The sequence below is a fragment of the Eumetopias jubatus genome, unplaced genomic scaffold, assembly GCF_037043125.1.
Source record: "Eumetopias jubatus isolate StellerSeaLion01/CBP00866 unplaced genomic scaffold, mEumJub1_p1.0 scaffold_8, whole genome shotgun sequence".
NCBI lineage: Eukaryota > Metazoa > Chordata > Mammalia > Carnivora > Otariidae > Eumetopias > Eumetopias jubatus.
In genome coordinates, this window is record NW_028274814.1 from 65,018,559 (window position 1) to 65,038,058 (window position 19,500).

The window sequence follows — 19,500 nt, forward strand, 5'->3', positions numbered from 1 at the left end:
AACATTCAATAGGATCAAGGTTTCAAGTCAACAATCCTAAGAATTAAGCTTTTCTCTCTTACAGGAAAAACTCTGCTTTCTTTAGTAAACAGATGTCCACGGGATCAACTTCAATGTGACAAGAAACAAAGTAAGAGATTTAATTTAGATTGTACAGGAACTGACAGGTGAATATTCACTAACATTTCTTATCTGTGAAAAGAGGCTAACGGTTAATCCAGGGCTTTAGGTTCTCAAAACCATGTGGGTCAATAGTTTATCATCTCTTGGGAAATGAACAAAATAAAAATCAAAAGCTTTGGAGACTCTGGTTTTAATTTGAAATGTAATCACAGCTGCATCAAAGATATTGGGGCCTATAAACTTATTTTTACAGATTTGAACTTTTCTAATACTGATTTGTAAACATTCCCTATGTTATTTACCTTAAACCTTTCTCAAACCTGTTAAAAATCCCAAGTTTGTTACTTGTTTTTAAATTTTGTTTCTATTGAGGCAGAAAAGTTTTTAATTATATAGGAATTTGATAATTTCCTATTTCTCCTATTGCTTTTATATGAGAAGGTCTTTCTGCATCAAAAGTTAATTACCCATTTTTTTCTACTTTGTAGGAAAAATGCCTAACTCTTTAATTGGCTCTTGTACAAAGTTATGAAAAATATAATTTATATTTTCCTCTCTGATTTGTAATGCCAAATTTATCATCTATAAATATCTTATACTTTCCCTTTTGTTCTATTTACTTCTACTCACATGTGTCTCTGTGTATGTACTACTCTGTTTTAATTATCATTGTTTTAAAGTATGTTTTAATATCTGATAATTTATCTCATCACAAAAAAAAACAAAAACAAAATCCTTTGGGGACTCTGGTTTTAACTTGAAATTTAATCAGGGCTGAGTCTCCCAAAACATTTTCAGTTAGCCCTATTTATTTTAAAGATAAATAGTTATTATTAGTTTCTATCTCACTCTCTGAAAAGAAAAATTCCCATGGGATTTTGCTGGGAAATACACTATGTTTATACATTAATTTGGTGAATTAATGTTAATTCTGTCTTCCAGTTTTAGAACATGGTACATTTCTCTGTTCATATCTTTATGCTTGGGTGTATGTGTGTAAAGTTTTATATCTGCACAATAAATCTCACATTTAATTTTAGGGTTATGTCAAAAAGAAAACCACGGGCCCAAAATGGAGTCACTTACGTGAGTCCACGTCACCAAACTGAGGCTTAATACCTAATCTAATTGCAGTTTCAACCTCCCCCAGAAATGCAGTCTTAACCAGTCAGTGGGGAATTTTCTGGTCAGTACCAATGAGATACAGTATCACACAGGCCCTCTCCATTCCCCAAAGGAAGAGGAGGTGATATGTATAAGAGCCCCTTTCTTTTCTTCTGCTAACCATCCTGCCCTCTTTCTATAAAATCCCTTCATTTTGTACAGCTCCTCAAAGCATCCCTCTACTTGCCAGATGGCATGCTGCTCGATGCTAGAGTCCCTTAATAAAGCCAGTTAGACCTTCAAATTTATTTGGTTAACTTTTGTTTAACAGTTATTCCTAGTTGTAGGTTTTTCGTCGCTAATTATAATTAAAATTAGTTTTCCATTACATCTTTTATTATTTTACTGTATGGTTTTAAGGATGTGGTTACTGTATACTTAACCTATACCTATTTTTCCTCACATGGTAGTTTTATTATAAGTAGTACATTTTACAATATTAAACTATCCTTGCATTCTTGAGATAAATTATATTTGGTTACGTTTAAAATTGAGTAACCTATCGACCTCACGCATTGAATCAACTCCTGGAACTTGTATACCTCACTTGCAAAAATTGAAATTTTAGGAAGGAGATAGGAAATAGCACATATGTTTTATGAACATATTCTAAGAAAAACAGGTATATAGTTCATTAACATTAGAAAGTGTAACTAATACAGCTAACATACTCTTTCCCCTTTTTCCTTTATTTCTTTGTTCTTCCAAACTTTGTGTACTCTGACACCCCACTGATGGAGAGGCACTAGGGAAACAACCCTCTAATCTTTTCTTCTAAGCAACACAATTTTAAGAATCGGAATAAAAACATATATTTCTAATTCAAACATGACAGAAGTTTGCTTTCTTTTATATTACCGTGCATTCTCTCATTTAATTCTCAAAACAATCTCATTGGCAGTACCAGTAACAGACATCCTATAAGGCAAGAAAGGGAGAAGTGTAGATAATTTCCAAGGATACTAGAGGCAGATTCTGCATTCTCTCCACAAGCAGCTGAGGCCTCACGGATAGTATGTGGGCTCAGGAACCAGGAACTATCAGCATTTATTAACATTTCCTTAAGTAGAAACATGGAGATTTTTAGTGCGTCTACTTCTAGGATGGTAATGTAAGTCCAAAGAATAAAAGGATGGTGGTTTAGCAATTGGTTGTTTGATCAACTCTGGCAGGATCCTTTCTGCCAGAAGGAAGAGAGACATTGGCATCTGGGTCTCTCTTCGGGAGTCAAAGGTCAGCATCATGCCACACATCCTCTCCCTATGGGCAGCCATCTGGTTTCATCAGGTGTAGGTGTGCTTGACTAAGTAAATTAAGAATTTATAGCACACACATGTGTGTGTGGTGGTAGAGCTAGGGGGTGTCTCTTCTTGTCAATTACATAAAAAGCTAAGATGGATCTTATTATTCTCTTGTCACAATTCAGGAAACAGAGTCTGAGAAAGCTTTGGGAACATTCCCCAAATCATTTAGCTACTATGTGGTAGAAGTGAGACTGGATCCAGCGCCATCAGGTTTCCGTCTGGACTGCTATTATCACATCACATCGGGTAACATTGGTCAGCCAGTTCAAGCCCAATTTCATTCCCTTTGTCCCTAGTCATCTCCCAGTCGGGCCAAAGAGACTTAAATCTGCTATAGAATTCTTGGAAATGTGTTTGTTTTCTCGATGGTGTACTCCTTCTCTGTGTCCCTTCTCTTTTTCCTCTATGGAATGCCAAGAACCGAAATAGCCATTATGGAAACATTAGGGAAAGGCCAAGAGAACTGCCATACCTTCATCTTGACAGAGTTGAACTGCTGAGTTTGTGGCACATCTGGAAAACTCTGGATTTTTCTTTCTTTCATAAAAATCAATTTAAGTCAATGTAATGAGGTTTCCAGCTACTAATTAATTAGCCATTTTAATGCCCTTTCTGGTGGATATTATTTTGCCTGATTAATATTATAGTCTCAATTTTTTTGTGTGTTACATTTGTCTAAAACTGCTTTATTCATTCTTTATTTTTAGTACTTCTGGGCAAGTTTAATCTAGGTATAACCCAAGTAAGCAGCACATAGTTGGGTTTTGTTTTTAACTCAATCTGAGAGAGTGTTAGTAAGGCTATTTCAGTATCACATAATTTACATCATCTGTAAGTCACATTGAATGCAAAACCATCTGGGAATATTTCATTAAAAAATCAAGAGCATAGGGTGCCTGGGTGGCTCAGTTGGTTAAGCAACTGCCTTCGGCTCAGGTCATGATCCTGGAGTCCTGGGATCGAGTCCCACATCGGGCTCCCTGCTCGGCAGGGAGTCTGCTTCTCCCTCTGACCCAACTCCCTCTCATGCTCTCATTCTCTCTCTCAAATAAATAAAATCTTTAAAAAAAATCAAGAGCATAGTTCTTCATGGGATATTAGTTACCTATTAATTTTTTGCCTGATCCAAATCCTTCATAAACCCACATGTGACCCTGACAGGCCAAGGGTGTCGGCTTCATCTGGGAGTTGATAATATCAAGGCGAATGACATGCTGTAAAGGGGCTGATAACTTCCAGTGGCAGCTATCGCACAGATAAAAGAAAGTCCGGAATGATTTCCAAATAGCACATACTGCGATTAACTTCGTTCAGAATTTTATGCATCACTGTTATTGATGCTATCTGCTTCCTTGTGCTTGGGTGAAAGAAAGATTTTTTTACTTTAAATTGTAACAGTTAAAAATATTTCTAATAATTTGTTAAGAGTTTTAATTAAGTTCACCTGTCCTGGTGAATGGCTGGTCAATCACGCATAGTCTTCTAAATTCTGGTCGGCAATTTGTCTGAATTTGCCCCAAACTCCCTCAAATCACATAAGTCTACTCAGGATTGATATTATACAAATCTTCACTTTTCACTTCACACTTTAAATTTATTCTATTGTTTAATTCGAGGAAAGTTCTCTATTTTGACAATTCAAGAACAATTAATTGAGTACCTAATATGTGGCAGAAGACCATCTACATACATTATTTCAAACTCTAAAACTGTTTGATAGAGATTTGACTTTCTACTTGACCTAATAAATGGTCTCTTTTGTGGAGGAAGTACACAATTTATCAACAGGGACAATCTTACATTCAGTTTTTGTATACTGAAGGCCTCAGACCAGGGATTACCTCAAAGTCTATTCTTCAAGGAGAGGAGGTGGAAAATAATGCCTGAAGCAAGGGTTGCTGCTAGTCAAGGGATCATTCACAAACTTCTTTCATCATAATAAACATTCCTTCTTCACCTCATAACGGTTCTGTGAGAGTATCTTGGGATCTGTATAATTCCTCCTGGTTTAGTCAGGATAACATCCTCCCAAGTGGCTGTACGTTCTTGGTTTGAACTCTGGAGAAGTTTGGGAGTTTTGCTGCCCTTTGGACCTAAAAATAAAGACAAAAAAAAAGGCAATGAAAATAAAATTAATTTTTGAGAGGCTTATTATATGCCTTTTCAGATCAGAGAAGTCACTTTCCCTCCCTGTTTTAGAAAAAACGTTAACAGAAGTGGTTATTTTCACTGAAAAGTCTCTATCGGAATCAGTCAGAGATACAGAGAACAGCAGTTCTCTCAGAATTGTCTCTGGCCTCAAGTCGACGGAAGATAATGTGGAAAAACTATAGATAATGCCAGGTCTTTGCACAATTTAATCTAAAAGCAACATTCTTATGGTATTTTTAGGAAAATGCTTTCATGTGATATGCACGCTTCTCTTTATTACTCACTGAACTTTTTTCCCCAAGTATATCTCTGCAACGCTTTTTGGTGCCAAGAAGAGAAATTAGCTTTCAGTTACCTATACTTAATGAAAGTCAAAAAGCCTTATTAAGGAACGCCTGGGTGGCTCAGTCAGTTAAGTGTCTGCCTTTGGCTCGGGTCATGATGATCCCAGGGTCCTGGGATCGAGTCCTGCATCAGGCTGCTTGCTCAGCAGGGAGCCTGCTTCACCCTCTGCCTGCTCCCCCCTGCTGTGTGCTCTCTCTGACAAATAAATAAATACATAAAATCTTAAAAAAAGCCTTATTAATTACTTGTTCTAAAATGCAATCTGATAAGTCTGAATTGCATAGCATTTACATTTACAATGGTAGCATCTAATATTTGTGTAGTTTAACTTAAAAACTCATTCTAACCTTTTATTGTTATAATATCACTATAAAGAAAACTTTAATACAGAGATAATAAATTATCCATAGCTAGTCAACCAGCTAACAGAACTCTTACATTCTAATCCACAGAATAGGCCATGTCTGTGGCATAAAATCACATCACAATAAAAAATGTTGTCTCGAAATCAACATATCGGAGCCACATCCAGAAATCACAATTCTGGATGATTTACAAGTCAATCAAGTTATCCACTGAGCAGTTTCTCTTCTGAATCTGACCAATTTCAGATCCCTTAAATAGATTTTCCTTTCAAACATAAACTCCCCACAGAAACACCATTTCTTACAAAACAATGTATATGTTTTGAAACAGCTCTAAAAAGAAAAACATTGATTTTTAACTTTATGAGTTTATAAAAGGATGAAGCATACCTTGGACTCTAAAGACAATATAACTTATGTCCAAAGCACCTTGCACAAGAGAATGAAATGCCACTCTCACCAGTGGTCCAGAGCTCATGAAAATCATTGGGTAAATCCCTCTTCCACATAATTCACCTAGGTTTAAAAAATGAAATCTAGTAAAACACAAGAATTTAAAAAAAGTTTTAGCAGTTTCTCTGCTTAGGTATAGCAATTATTTTTAGTGAAATATATTTGACATGTAACATTGTATAAATTTAGAGTGTACACCATGTTGATTTGATACATTTATGTATTGTAATAGGACTACCATTCTAGTGATAGTTAGCTTCTATCACCTCTCATAATTGCCATTTCTTTTTTGTAGTGAAAATAATTAAGATCTAGTCCCTCAGCAAGTTTGATGATTATAATACAAATGTTGACTATATTCACTATAGTGTGCATTGGATCTCCAGGACTTGTCTACTAGTTAAAAGTTTATACCCATGAGGGAGGAATTTATTTCACTCTGCAAAATAAGGGAAACAGGGCTCCAGAACTCAAGTGACTCACCCAAAGTCAGACTGGTAGGGTGGGGACTCAGGATCTAAACCCAAGCCCATGAATCCAGTACTCATCGTAGTCTGCTGTGTCCTATTGATCCCTTGAAGGACAGTAGGAAGTAAATTATTTCATCTTTTTAAAATGATGCTGATATGCCATTTTTCTTCTAGTAAAGTAACCTACTTATTAAAAATACCACACTCTGAAAAATCTATGGTGGAAAAACTTCTACCTGAAAATTTATTCTATCTCTACAGTCAATCTTCTTTTGTTTGCTTTAGGTTGAGAACCTGAGTCAAAGCTGAAAGGGAAAATTATAACCATAATTCTAAAACAATTCAGAGGGCTGCTTAAGAAGGTGTGGAAAGAACCTGTGATCTTCTTAGGATCAAACTCCTCTACTCTTAATAAGTCACTATCATCCTACACCTGCTCAGAAAGACATTTGCTGGTTATACTACATTTGGCCATATGACACCTACATCCCAGATTCTTCTCTTTCTTCCCACTTCATTTTCCCCATAGCTCATCTACCTAATACACTGCATATTTTATTTTCTTATTATGTGTCCACTCCCCAGTGGAATATAAGCTTGATAAGGGCAGGGATTTCTTTTGTCCATTTTGCTCACTACTGAATCCCAACAAACAAGAAGAGTGGGTCTCTAGTCCCCAGTAGATCCTCCTTACAAGTATTTGTGGAGCAAGAAAAGGAAGAGATTATATCTGAGAAGAAAAGAACAAAATATATTAGATGGCATGACACATTAGGGTAAATGCTGTTGAAATATTATTATTACTTTTTAAAGATTGTATTTATTTATTTGACAGAGAGAGAGATAGCGAGAGCAGGAACACAAGCAGGGGGAGCGGGAGCGGGAGAAGCAGGCTTCCTTCCGAGCAGGGAGCCCCATGTGGGGCTCGATCCCAGAACTCTGGGATCATGACCTGAGCCGAAGGCAGATGCTTAATGACTGACCCACCCAGGCGCCCCAAAATATTATTTGAAAAATGATCAAATACTTATTTGTAACAAGTATAGATCAATGCATCTGTTGAATGAGTGAGTTGCTGGCTCCCACAGGGTAAAAGATGGCATTTTACAGTATAGAAGAACACTATCTGGCTTGAATAAGGGGTAATACCTCCATTATGGTCTCGCAGTTCTCCTAGCTATCATCTAAAGAGATAGAACCATTCTACAAGGTTCAAGCTGACAATTTCAAATCAAATAAATGCTACGTTGGAAAATTATAGGGATTCTTCAGTTAATCCACAACATAGCCAACCATGGTTTTCAATAGGTTATAAAGATAAAGGTAAGTTTACCCAGAAAATGTTTCTTTTTAGATGAGAATCTAGTATATGATACAGTGCTACAAGTTGGAAAGAAAATCATTTTTTTTTCTTAAAGCAAAAGATACAACATCACTTTACCATATAAGAAAAAACATTTCAGCAGGATTAAAGAAGTTTGTAATTAAATTTTTTTCTTGAACTCAGATTGAACAATATTTAAAAAGCAATGAGATAAATCAAAGATCAAAGATATTTATAGACAGATGTAAACAACTTTTTAAATGTTTACATCAACATATAATAAAAATTAAAGATGTGCCTGAGTGGCTCAGTTGGTTAAGCGTCCGACTTTTGGTTTTGGCTTAGGTCATGATCTCAGGGTCATGAAATCAAGCCCTGTGTCAAGCTTCATGCTTAGCGGGGAATCTCCTTTCTCTCTCCCTTTCCATTCCTCTTTGCCCTTCCCCTCGCTCACGAGCACTCTCTCTCTCAAATAAATAAATAAATAAATAAATAAATATCTTCAAAAAAATGAAAGGAAAATAGCAACTTTATGAATAAATACTTGTAACTTATGACAAAGGAAAATATACGTATAACAGCTTTTATAAACCAATAAAAATACTCAGAAAATGGATGGTAGTGACAAGAAATAAAAAATACAAATAGCTAACCAACATATGAAAAAAATTCATTAATGATTAAAAAAGTAAAAGTGCCTATCAAACTGATATTATTCAGTTATACTCATGGTGCAAGAGGCTCCCATTTTTGCTGATGGCAGTGAAAACTGATTTAGCTTTTCTGAAGAGTAATTTATCAGTATACACTTGTGAAAAAAATGCTATGTCTCTAGGCACGATTCTAATTTGGGAAGATACAGTAAGGGACAAAATAGCAAGATCCCTGCTTTCATGAATCTTTTATTTTAGCAGGTAAATAAAGAAGATGATTTCAAATAGAGATCAAGGCTACAAGTAAAATGATCCACATAATATGATGAAAAAGACTTTGGGAGGGAATGAATGGCGCTATTTTAGACTGAGAAGTCCTCTTTGAGGAGGTGACCTATCATTCATTCACTCACTCATTGAGTGCCTTCTAAGTCTCACATACTATTCTAGACCCTGGAGAGTCTTCAAATGAGGAGACGGAAGTTTTAGCCCTCCGAAAGCTCACATTCAATAGAGAAAACACAAACCACAACCATGAATAAAAGTCATAATGTTGGAAAATAGTAAGTGCTAAAGAAAAGGGCGAGGCACGAAGAACTACCCAGCCAGGAGGTGATGCAGTTGACAGCAATTAAGGTAGGCCTCGTTAAGAAGGTGATATCTAGTCAAGCCTTGAGGGAGGTGAGGGACAGGTCGAGAAGGAGCTCTCTGAAGAGCTAGGTCAAGGAGCGGGACAAGGGCCCTGAGGTGAGAATGACAGCTCCTGATCATGTGAGTCAGGGAGGGGGACGGAAGGTCGTGCTAGGGATTTTGAATTTTATTCCAGCTACAAGAAGACCTGGAGCTGTTTTAATCAAGGTAGATGGGGAAGGCCATCTGATCGCAGGAGAAAAATGTACAAAGTGAATAGGCCAGATTATTAATAGCTTTGTTCCACAGTCTAAGTGAGACAGTATTTTTTAAAAAGATTTTACTTATTTGAGAGAGAGAGAGAACATGAGAGCAGGTGGAGGGGCAGACAGAGAAGCAGACTCCCTGCTGAGCAGGGAGCCCGGGACTCAATCCCGGGACCCTGGGATCATGACAAGGCAGATGCTTAACCAACTGAGCCACCCACGTGCCCCTAAATGAGACAGTATTTATAAAGATTCTTTAAATAAATGTTTATGTCCTCTAACTCAATGGTTTAATCTCAGAATTTATCCCAAGAACACAATCTCCCCCTCAAGAGCACCTCCCTGGCCTCCATACACTCCTGAATCCAGCACACACACACTGACATGTTATTAGCAAATATTTTTAATTCTTCCAATGTAAAAGCCTTTAATATATTTTGCTTTATTTTAAAATCCAACACCCACCCCCCATCTGATTTTTAACCATCTTAACTCCTCTATCGGATACATTTCAGGCATCCTGGCATGGTTCTGGGATGCTTGAAGAACTTGAGCTCTCACACACTCACACTCAACCTCTAGTACACCTGTTTTGTAAATTCAAGTTTTGAAACTATTAAGTGTGCCAAAGAAAGAAAGAAAGAAAGAAAGAAAGAAAGAGAGAGAGAGAGAGAGAGAGAGAGAGAGAGAGAGAGAAAGAAAGAAAGAAAGAAAGAAAGAAAGAAAGAAAGAAAGAAAGAAAGAAAGAAAGAAAGAAAGAAAGAAAGAAAGAAAGAAAAAGAAAGAAAGGCATGCCTATTACATGAATCAACACTTTGGTGATAGTGGTACCCAAGTCAAGCTCTCTCGTGATTGTAAGCTGCCTATACAGAAAAGGCTCCCAGCACAGGGTTGAAATGCCAGCAAGAATTACCTGACACCCTTCTCTCATCATGGCTTTCTTCGTAAATAGTCATAACTGAATCTGGACACACAGGAGACCAAGGCATTGACAGGTACTCAACCGTCAATTTTGCCATACTGTTCGGGGACACTCTGAGCACCCAAGAACATTCCAGTTCTCCTCTATAATCCAGTGGATATCCTGGAGTTGAGAAAAAGTCTCTGGGCTCTTCTAGTTCCACCTCAGAGTAACAACCTACAATTCAGAGCACACAGACACCAGGGACCAACATGAACAAAGCAAAGCACGGATCTATCACAAACTTGAAAAATTTAGGCTTGCAAGAAGAAAATTAAAACTTTATTACTCTCTGTTACATGTCCTTGGGTAAAAATGATCATCCCATTTAATGTGTCCTATTTTCTTGAAATGAGGTTGTAAGAGTAGAATTTAAATTATCATTATTTAAAATTTTTCACTGAATCTTTTAAATGCCTTAGGAGATGCACAGTGGGAATGCACTCTCTACTTCCTGCATGCTTTCATTTCCTTCCTTCTTTGAGATGCTACTGAAGGTCTGTTCCTAAAAGCTTCACTAATTTCACTGAGCATTTATCTTGCTGGGACAAATGATTACATTCGTGGAATTCGTGACTGAGATAAAAAAAAAAAGGAGGATGTGCTGCATACATTTGAATGTCTCTCACTTCTTCCACTTGCTCTTAAGTCCAAGGGCACCTTTGGACCTGCAAGGCTACCTGCAGAGCTTCAGATGCCAGGGTCTCTCTGGTCCACTGGCCCTGCAGTTAGCTGCTGTTCCTTCAGCTTACACCCTCAACTCCTCCTCCTTCCCCTCTGTGTATTCCCTCGACAAAAATCCTCTGAGCAATTACAAATTGAAATACTCTGTATTCAAATGAACACATTTTAATGTCTGAGTATGAATTAATACATGCATTATTATATATGCTTTGCCATAGAGCAATTAACGACCTCAGGTGACACATACATAAATATACTTTCATGAAGAGTAGAAATGAAGAGTGGCAGAAGGTGAAGAAGGGAAATGAAATGTTGTAAGAATTCAGGATTCTATTCAATTGCCTAGTCCTGTTACCTTTTTGCAAATTCTCTCTTTCATTTAGATGGCTACTATAATCTAATTTAGATATTTATAGATCTACTTTGATTTAACTGTAACCTAACTGATTTCCCAGTCTCTAATCTTCCCCCACACTGTGCCCTCCAACCTGGGATAGCATATGAAACAAGAGAATTAAATTCTTTCCTTGCTCAAAACAACTGAAATTGTGAGTCTGGGCCCAAATGTCTTTTCAATCATTTTTTTTCCTGTCCCCATGAATCCTCTATGACAAATCTGCCTAGAAAATGAACCAAATCATGTAAAGTCATGAACTCCCAACCAGTCACTTCTTTTTATAAATGGGCTAACAATCCTCATGTGTAAAAAGCCAGTGATGGGAGTGGGTGGATGCTAAAGATAGAGGATAGTCCCAACATTTTCTCTTATAGAATATTCCCAGAATTAAAACAAAACAATACCCTTTCTCATGTGAAACTTGCAAAGTTCTTTGGCATTCACATGTATTTCTGAACATACACAAATGAGAAACATCTCCAGTTACACTATTAAAATGGTGTTCAGGGCACCTGGGTGGCTCAGTCGGTTAGGTGACTGCCTTCGGCTCAGGTCATGATCCTGGAGTCCCGGGATCGAGTACTGCATCGGGCTCCCTGCTCAGCGGGGAGTCTGCTTCTCCCTCCAACCCTCCCCCCTCTCATGTGCTCTCTCTATCTCTCATTCTCGCTCTCTCAAATAAATAAATAAAAATCTTAAAAAAAAGTGTTCATTTTCTATAGCCCGAATGGAACAGCAATTCAATGAATACATTAGTTGGTCACTGCTGGCCACCACTTGTTGACTATTGTCATTCATCATGCCATCTCTATTTTAAGTGCTTGACATGAATTCACTTACTTATGCACTAATTAAAATTGTTCATTTAATTCAAATCATCGAAATCATTAGGTTTTAAGATCTTGGACCTAAGTCTGCGCTCCATCTCAACCCCAATTCCAGATTCACTTTTAATCAAATAGGACCCTTTGACTCTTATGTTTTCAGACCATACCACCCACAAATGGTCCCCAAATTACCCCTTCTTATTCCTAGAAGATTTTAGCAGTCATTTTCTCCAACACTATTTCTGCCACAAATCCTGCTGAATTTCAGTAGCCATAGAGATGATGAGCCCATCACTGAGGCTTCTCAATTTCTCAACTTCCTTCCAATGATCTTGTTCTCCACCCGACTTCAGCCACCCACCCCTGCAGTGAACCCCTCAGGACCTGGCGCCCAGCAATAACACCAAGCCTTCCATAGCTCTGTTTCAGGCACTGCTGTCTCCATCCACAATCTTCCATCTTCTCAGCTCCCTCCAATGCTCCTTTCACCTTTTGAGACTTGCTAGTCATGTATCCAACCACCTGTTCTTTGTCCCTAACTCATCTCTCACCCTCATTCACTCTTTTCCTAGCTTAAATTCCAACAATACATCATTTTAATCCCTTCCCCTTACATGCTTTCAAAACCCTTATAATCTTGTGTACTTGGGAAATCCCATTCTGATTGAATCTACCTTCTATCTGTTCTGCATCTATGTGCTACCCCTCAGTGTCTCCAGAAGAAAACATACAACTAAGCTAACTGGTCAGTCTCCCTCTAAATTTGTGATCATTAATCTCAGAGGCTTTTATGTTGCCCAGCAATCTTCCTAGTTGTCTACTGGCCTTGACGTATGTGAGGTGGATGGGGGCAGAGATGGGTGAGAACGAAGAGACTGTGACCACCTGGAAACCAAGAATGATGGCATCATAGAATTTTCATCTCCCTATAGGTCTATTACAGACTTCTAATTCTCCAGTTGCAGTTTGATTTTAACAAAAAATAAAAATCCCATTAGCAAACAGACACTGACAATTGTGGGGGAATCATGAGTGACTAACACTGACGCTGATCGTGGTTCTCTCATATCCAGAGTCCTCACCTAGCGAGATACCTGAAAATCTAAGGACCTTTGTTTATGTAGGAATAAATGGATCAGAGGTCAGAATAATTCTATGTACTCCTCCAAAATTCAAGCATTTCACAACGACAAGATTTTTTTTTTTAACCTACTATATGTGTGGGGGTAGAAAAGAAACCCAGACGGTCACAGTAACAACACTCCCCTTCTTCAGTTTAAACTACCAGCCAGAATGAAAACACAGGGCTTATCCCATTCCAAAGAAAATTAGCGAACCCAGACATGCCATGCTTTTGCTAAATTCTTACTAGCTGCATTAAGCGGATAACACAAACATCTATTACCTGGTCCAGATGCATTGTCTGTTGAGGGTGTGGGTGGTGGCAACTGTTGTCTTGGTAAGATTTTGCTTTCATTATTTATCTGAAGTGAAGCAGGACCTGCACCTGGAGAGACCATATTAAAAATAAATAAAGATGAAAACCTCGAAACAAAATGTAGTCTATACCAAAACAGCTTTTGTCAAAAGAAAACGCAAATCTAGGATTACAGCAGCCCCAGGAAAAGTCAGTTTTACTTTCACTCTGCCCAAGGGAGAACATATTCTTACAGAATTTTAATGCGCATTTTAATGTTTTAGAAACTAAAATAAATGAAATACTACTCTGTTTTTTTCCTTTCATAATGCTGATTTCTACCACACTCACTTCTCGCAAACCTACTCTAAAGAAAGAGGAATTGTCTTCATAATATCTGAAAAATATTTACCTTTGATTTTGGATTGGATCCAGTCCAAGAAGACACTCGCCCTGGCAAATACACCTGGCTTCCTTGGCTGGGCACAGCCAGCTCCCCAGCCGGCAATGCCATACAGGACAAAGGGACCTTTCTCATGTCTACATACCAATGGGCCACCAGAGTCTCCCTGAAAGATCAAGAAAATGTGTTCTAAAAATTAATCAGAGCTCCTGCTTTCAATTTTGGAACAGGAATAATCAATAATTTATTCGTAACACATTTCTTTAATTTAAAAATATTAATACTTTGTCAATTCATATACCTTAGAGTACTTAAACTCAAATAAATAAAATCACAAAGATATTACAACTGATACCACAGAAATACAAAGAATCATGAGACTACTATGAATAATTACACACCAAAAAATTGGATAACCTGGAAGAAATAAATTCCTAGAAACATACAAACTGCCAAGACCAAATCATGAGGAAACAGAGAATCAGAACAGACCAATATGAGCAAGGAGATTGAATCACTATTCCAAAAACATCTCAATAAAGAAAAGCTCAGGACCAGATGGCTTCACTGGTGAATTCTACTAAACATTTAAAGAATTAACTTCATTCCTCAAACTCTTCCCAAAAATTGAAGAGGAGGGAACACTCTAAAACTCATTAGATAAGGTCAGAATTACCCTGATACCAAAGCCAGATAAGGACATCACAAGAAAAGAAAACTAGAGGCCAATATCCCTGATGAACATAGATGTAAAAATCCTCAACAAAATACTAGCAAACTCAACTCAACAGCACATTAAAAGGATCATACACTATGATCAAGTGGGATTTATTCCAGTGATACAAGGATAGTTCAACATACACAGATCAATGAATATGATACACCACATTAATGGAATGAAAGTTTAAAATTCATATTATTGTCTGAATAGTAAATGTATTTGACAAAGTGCAGCATCCTCTCATGATAAAAACTCTTAACAAATTGGATATAGACAGAACATATCTCAACATAATAAAGGTCATATCTAACAAACCCATAGCTAACATCATACTCAATAGTGACAAGTTGAAAGCTTTTCCTGTAAGATCAGAAACAAAATAAGGGTGCCCACTCTCATCATTCCTATTCAATATAGTATTGGAAGTCTTAGCCAGGGCAATCAGGCAAGAAAAAGAAATAAAAAGAAAGAAGGAGTAAATCAAGAAGGGAGAAGTAAAACTGTCTTTATTTGTAGATGATATGGTCTAAGAAAATCCTAAAGACTCCATCAAAAAACTGTCAGAACTAAACAAAAAAGCTGTTAGAACTAATCAATGAGTACTGTTAAGTTTCAGGATACAAAGCAAACATACAGAAACCAGTTGTGTCTTTATACACTAACAAAAAAAATATATGAAAAAGAAATAAACAGGATTAAGGAAGGCATTTGTGATGAGCACCAGGTGTTGTAAGTACTGAATCACTAAATTTTACACCTGATACTAATATCACACTGTAGGTTAACTGGAATTTAGATAAAAACTTGAAAAATAGAATAAAAAATAAAGAAAACAATCCTATATACAAAAGCACCAAAAAATAAAATACTTAGGAATAAAGTTAACCAAAAAGGTGAATGGTCTCTATACTAAAAACTGTAAGACTTTGATGAAAGAAATTGATGAAGACAAATATGGAAAACATAATCCCATGTTCACAGATCAGAAGAATCAATATTGTGTCCATACTCTACAAAGCCACCTATAGATTCAACGCAGTCCATTTCAAAATTCCAATTGCATTTTTCATAGAAATAGGAAAAACAACCCTAAAATTCATATGGGCCCCCCCAAAGACCCTAAATAGCCAAAGCAATCCTGAGAAAGAACAAAGCTGGAGGCATCACCTTTCCTGATTTCAAAATATGTTACAAATCTGTAATAGTCAACACAGCATGTACTGGCATAAAAACAGACACATAGACAACTGGACTAGAATCATGAGCCCAGAAAAACCCTCACATATACAGTCAACTAATATTTGACAAAGGGGCAAAGAATACTCAATGGGGAAAGGATAATCTCTTCAACAAATGATGTTGGGAAAACTGGACAACCATAAGCAGAAGAATGGAATTGAACCCTATTTTATAACACTCACAAAAAAATTAACTTGAAACAGATTAAAGGTTTAAATATAAGGCTACAAACTGTAGAACTCCTAGAAGAAAACACAAGGGTGGGGGGGGAGAAAACACAGGGAAAAAGCTCCCTGACATTGATTGGTCTTGGCAACAATTTTTTTTGGGGGGGGGGGTGGATATGAAACCAAAAGCACAAGCAACAAAAGAAAGAATCAATTAAGTGGAACCACATGAAACTAAAATGCTTCTACACATCAGAAGAAACAATCAGCAAAATGGAAAGGCAAGCTATGGGATGGGAGAAAATGTTTGCAAACCACATATGTGATAAAGGGTTAATATCCAAAATATATAAACAACTCATACAAATTGATAACGATGCAACCTAAAAAATGGGCGGAGGATCTGAATAGACATTTTTCCAAAGAAGACATACAGATGGGTACAGGTACATGACAAGATGCTCAACTTCACTGATCATCAGGGAAATACAAATCAAAACTGTAATGAGATACCACTTCACATTTGTTAGAATAGGTATCAGAAAAACATAAAAAATGCTGGCAAGGATGTGGAAAAAGGAGAACCCTTTTGCACTGTTGGTAGGAATGTAGATTGGTGCATCACTATGGACAATAAAATAAACGTTCCTTAAAAAATTAAAAATTGGGCGCCTGGGTGGCTCAGTTGGATAAGCGACTGCCTTCGGCTCAGGTCATGATCCCAGAGTCCCGGGATCGAGTCCCACATCAGGCTCCTTGCTGAGCAGGTAGCCTGCTTCTCCCTCTGACCCTCCCCCCCTCATGTGCTCTCTCTCTCTCTCATTCTCGCTCTCTCAAATAAATAAATCTTTAAAAAAATTTTAAAAAAATTAAAAATTGACTACTATTTGATCCACTTCTGGGTATATACCCAAAGGGAATAAAAACAGGTTATCAAAGAGGTATCTGCACTCCCATATATATTGCAGCTTTATTCACTATAGCAGAAATATGAAAACAACCTATTTTTCTGCCACAGGATGGATAAAAAATATAACATATATATTACTCAGCCATGAGAATAAAAGGAATCCTTCCATTTGTGACAACATGGATGGTCTTGAGGACATTGTGCTAAGTGAAAAGTCAGACAGCAAAAGACAAATATTATATGATATCACTTATTCATGGAATCTAAAAAAGCTGAACTCAGAGAAACAGAGTAGAAGGATAGTTACCAGAGGCTGGGGGAGGGTGGGGAAAATGGGGGCGATCTTGGTCAAAAGGTACAAATTTCCAGTTATAAGGTGGACAATTCTGGGGATCTAATGTACAACATGGTTACTATGGCCAACAATACTATATTAGATATTTAAAAGTTGCTAAGAAAGTAATCTTAAGTACTCTTACCACAAGAAAGAAATGGTAATTATATGAGGTGATGGAGGTGTGGACTAACTCTACTGTGGTAAGCATTCACAATATACAAGTGCATCAAATCATTACACTGTATATCTGAAACTTACACAATGTTATATGTCAATTATAGCTCAATAGATCTGTAAAAAAAAAAAAAGCCTTAAAGTATAGGATTTGCCTTTTAAAGTAACCTTTCTGATTTTCAATCTGCCCCTTTTTTCTTTGACAGAAATGTACTTAGACTCAAACTAAATCCTTTGTCTTCTGATAAAATAAACTGAGCTTACGACATATTTGATGTGGCTGTTTATTTTTTTAATGTTTTTTTAATTTTTTAAAATGTTTTATTTATTTATTCATAAGAGTCAGAGAGAGAGAGAGAGAGAGGCAGAGGCAGAAGGAGAAGCAGGCTCCCTGCCCAGCAGGGAGCCCGATGCGGGGCTCGATCCCAGGACCCCGGGACCATGACCCGAGCTGAAGGCAGACGCTCAACCATCTGAGCCACCCAGGTGCCCCGATGTGGCTGTTTATTTTATATGAAGAATTTCACATAAGAAATCCTAACGTGGGAAATAAAATAACGTGGGAATAGGGAGATAGATTCCCTTGTCTGTAATGTAGAACAATTAACATTTTCTCTGGGCCTAATTTTTTTTTCCATATGAAATAAGGTTATACTTTAAGACCTCTTCCCAGTTTGTAAGTGGTCTGATGTATCAAGTCAGGTTTGTTTTTTCTTTAAATTACTTATTCATTCAGTACCAACACGTACCAAATAAAGAATTTTTCTTGCAATTACAAACATTTCATGATTCAGAAAGAGCCTAATTCATCTATTATTGCCAGGGTCTATCACAGGGCCTAGTATGTGGTAAATACTCAATAAGCAAATTATACCTATTTATTTTTAAAGAATTATTCAGTGCCTACTGTGAGCTAGGCATTTTGAGCAAGACAAAGTATAAACAAATTAGATGGTGATAATAGCTCTAAAGAAAATATTTAGAGCAAAAAGCAGAGAATAAAGGGAGGTAGTTGTGTGTGCTTACACGCTCGTGTAAGTGTATGTAGTTTCAATAACATTTGATCTGATACATGAAAGATGAGAAGGAGCTGGGTTTTCTAAAGCCAGGAGGAATAGCATTTTATGCAGAATTGATATCTGGGCTAAGGCTCCAAATTAGGCAGGATGTAGTGACTTGTATGGTCAGAAAATAATCAGTGTGGCTGAAATATATAAGCAAGAGGAGAGAAGTATGAAATACATCGTAAAAGTCAGTATGAACAGGACATACACTACTCTGTGAAGACAGAGATCACCCTGTAGGTCAAAGAATTTGACATTTTAAAAACAATCTTGGATGTGTTGTGAGCAAAGCAGCATAGGATTCTGCACTGCATCTCTGAAACTCCATCTCTGCATTCCAACATTCTACTTCACCTTCCTGGGTGAGAAATTACATTAGCAGGTCTATTACTTCTGAGCACACAAAGGAGGGTAAAAATCAACTACCTGATAGAAATACTAGAGTCCACTTTATCAAAGTTTCTGAAGTCACCTTGTTAGTAATTCAGTGTTCTTTAGCTAGACATATTTATTAGCCAGAATCTCAACTCCTATTTTCCTCCCTTCGTACTGGCAGCAAATTTGGTTGTGCTGCAAGGGATGTAGTTGAAATAAATGCCCACCAAGATCAAACCTCTGTCATGGACCTAATTCCTTCCCTAATTCCCCTCTGCTCTCTTCATACAGAGTAAGGTGTTCCCTTAATGTCAGACGCTGTCAAACATGACAGAGACAACAGAGCCATCTACGATTTCCTTGATTCGAAGCAGAGAGAAAAACCATCCCTCAAAAGGGGAGGAATGACCACATTAATTCAGAGCACTTTTCTATTTGATATTTATAGTATAGCATTTATGTCCTTTAGCAGATGGTGTGAGGGCCCTTCCTAGATTCCTCAAGTCTTCCAGGCCACATCCTGGCTCTGTGCCTGAGGGCTCTTCCCCTCCCCCACCCCATCCACGAGGCACACCT

At 37.3% G+C, this 19,500-nt stretch overlaps 1 protein-coding gene across 1 annotated transcript in view; it reads right to left on the reverse strand.

The window, feature by feature from the left end:
- The window catches only part of OVCH1 (ovochymase 1), a 69,412-nt gene that overhangs the window by 23,453 nt on the left and 26,459 nt on the right, over positions 1 to 19,500 (reverse strand). The window contains exons 14-19 of the mRNA XM_088025710.1: positions 13,947 to 14,103; positions 13,523 to 13,618; positions 10,162 to 10,386; positions 5,843 to 5,968; positions 4,549 to 4,684; positions 3,697 to 3,836 (exon numbers count right to left, since the gene is read on the reverse strand). Of these exons, the coding sequence (XP_087881836.1) occupies positions 3,697 to 3,836; positions 4,549 to 4,684; positions 5,843 to 5,968; positions 10,162 to 10,386; positions 13,523 to 13,618; positions 13,947 to 14,103 (880 nt within the window). The remainder of the gene's footprint in view (positions 1 to 3,696; positions 3,837 to 4,548; positions 4,685 to 5,842; positions 5,969 to 10,161; positions 10,387 to 13,522; positions 13,619 to 13,946; positions 14,104 to 19,500) is intronic.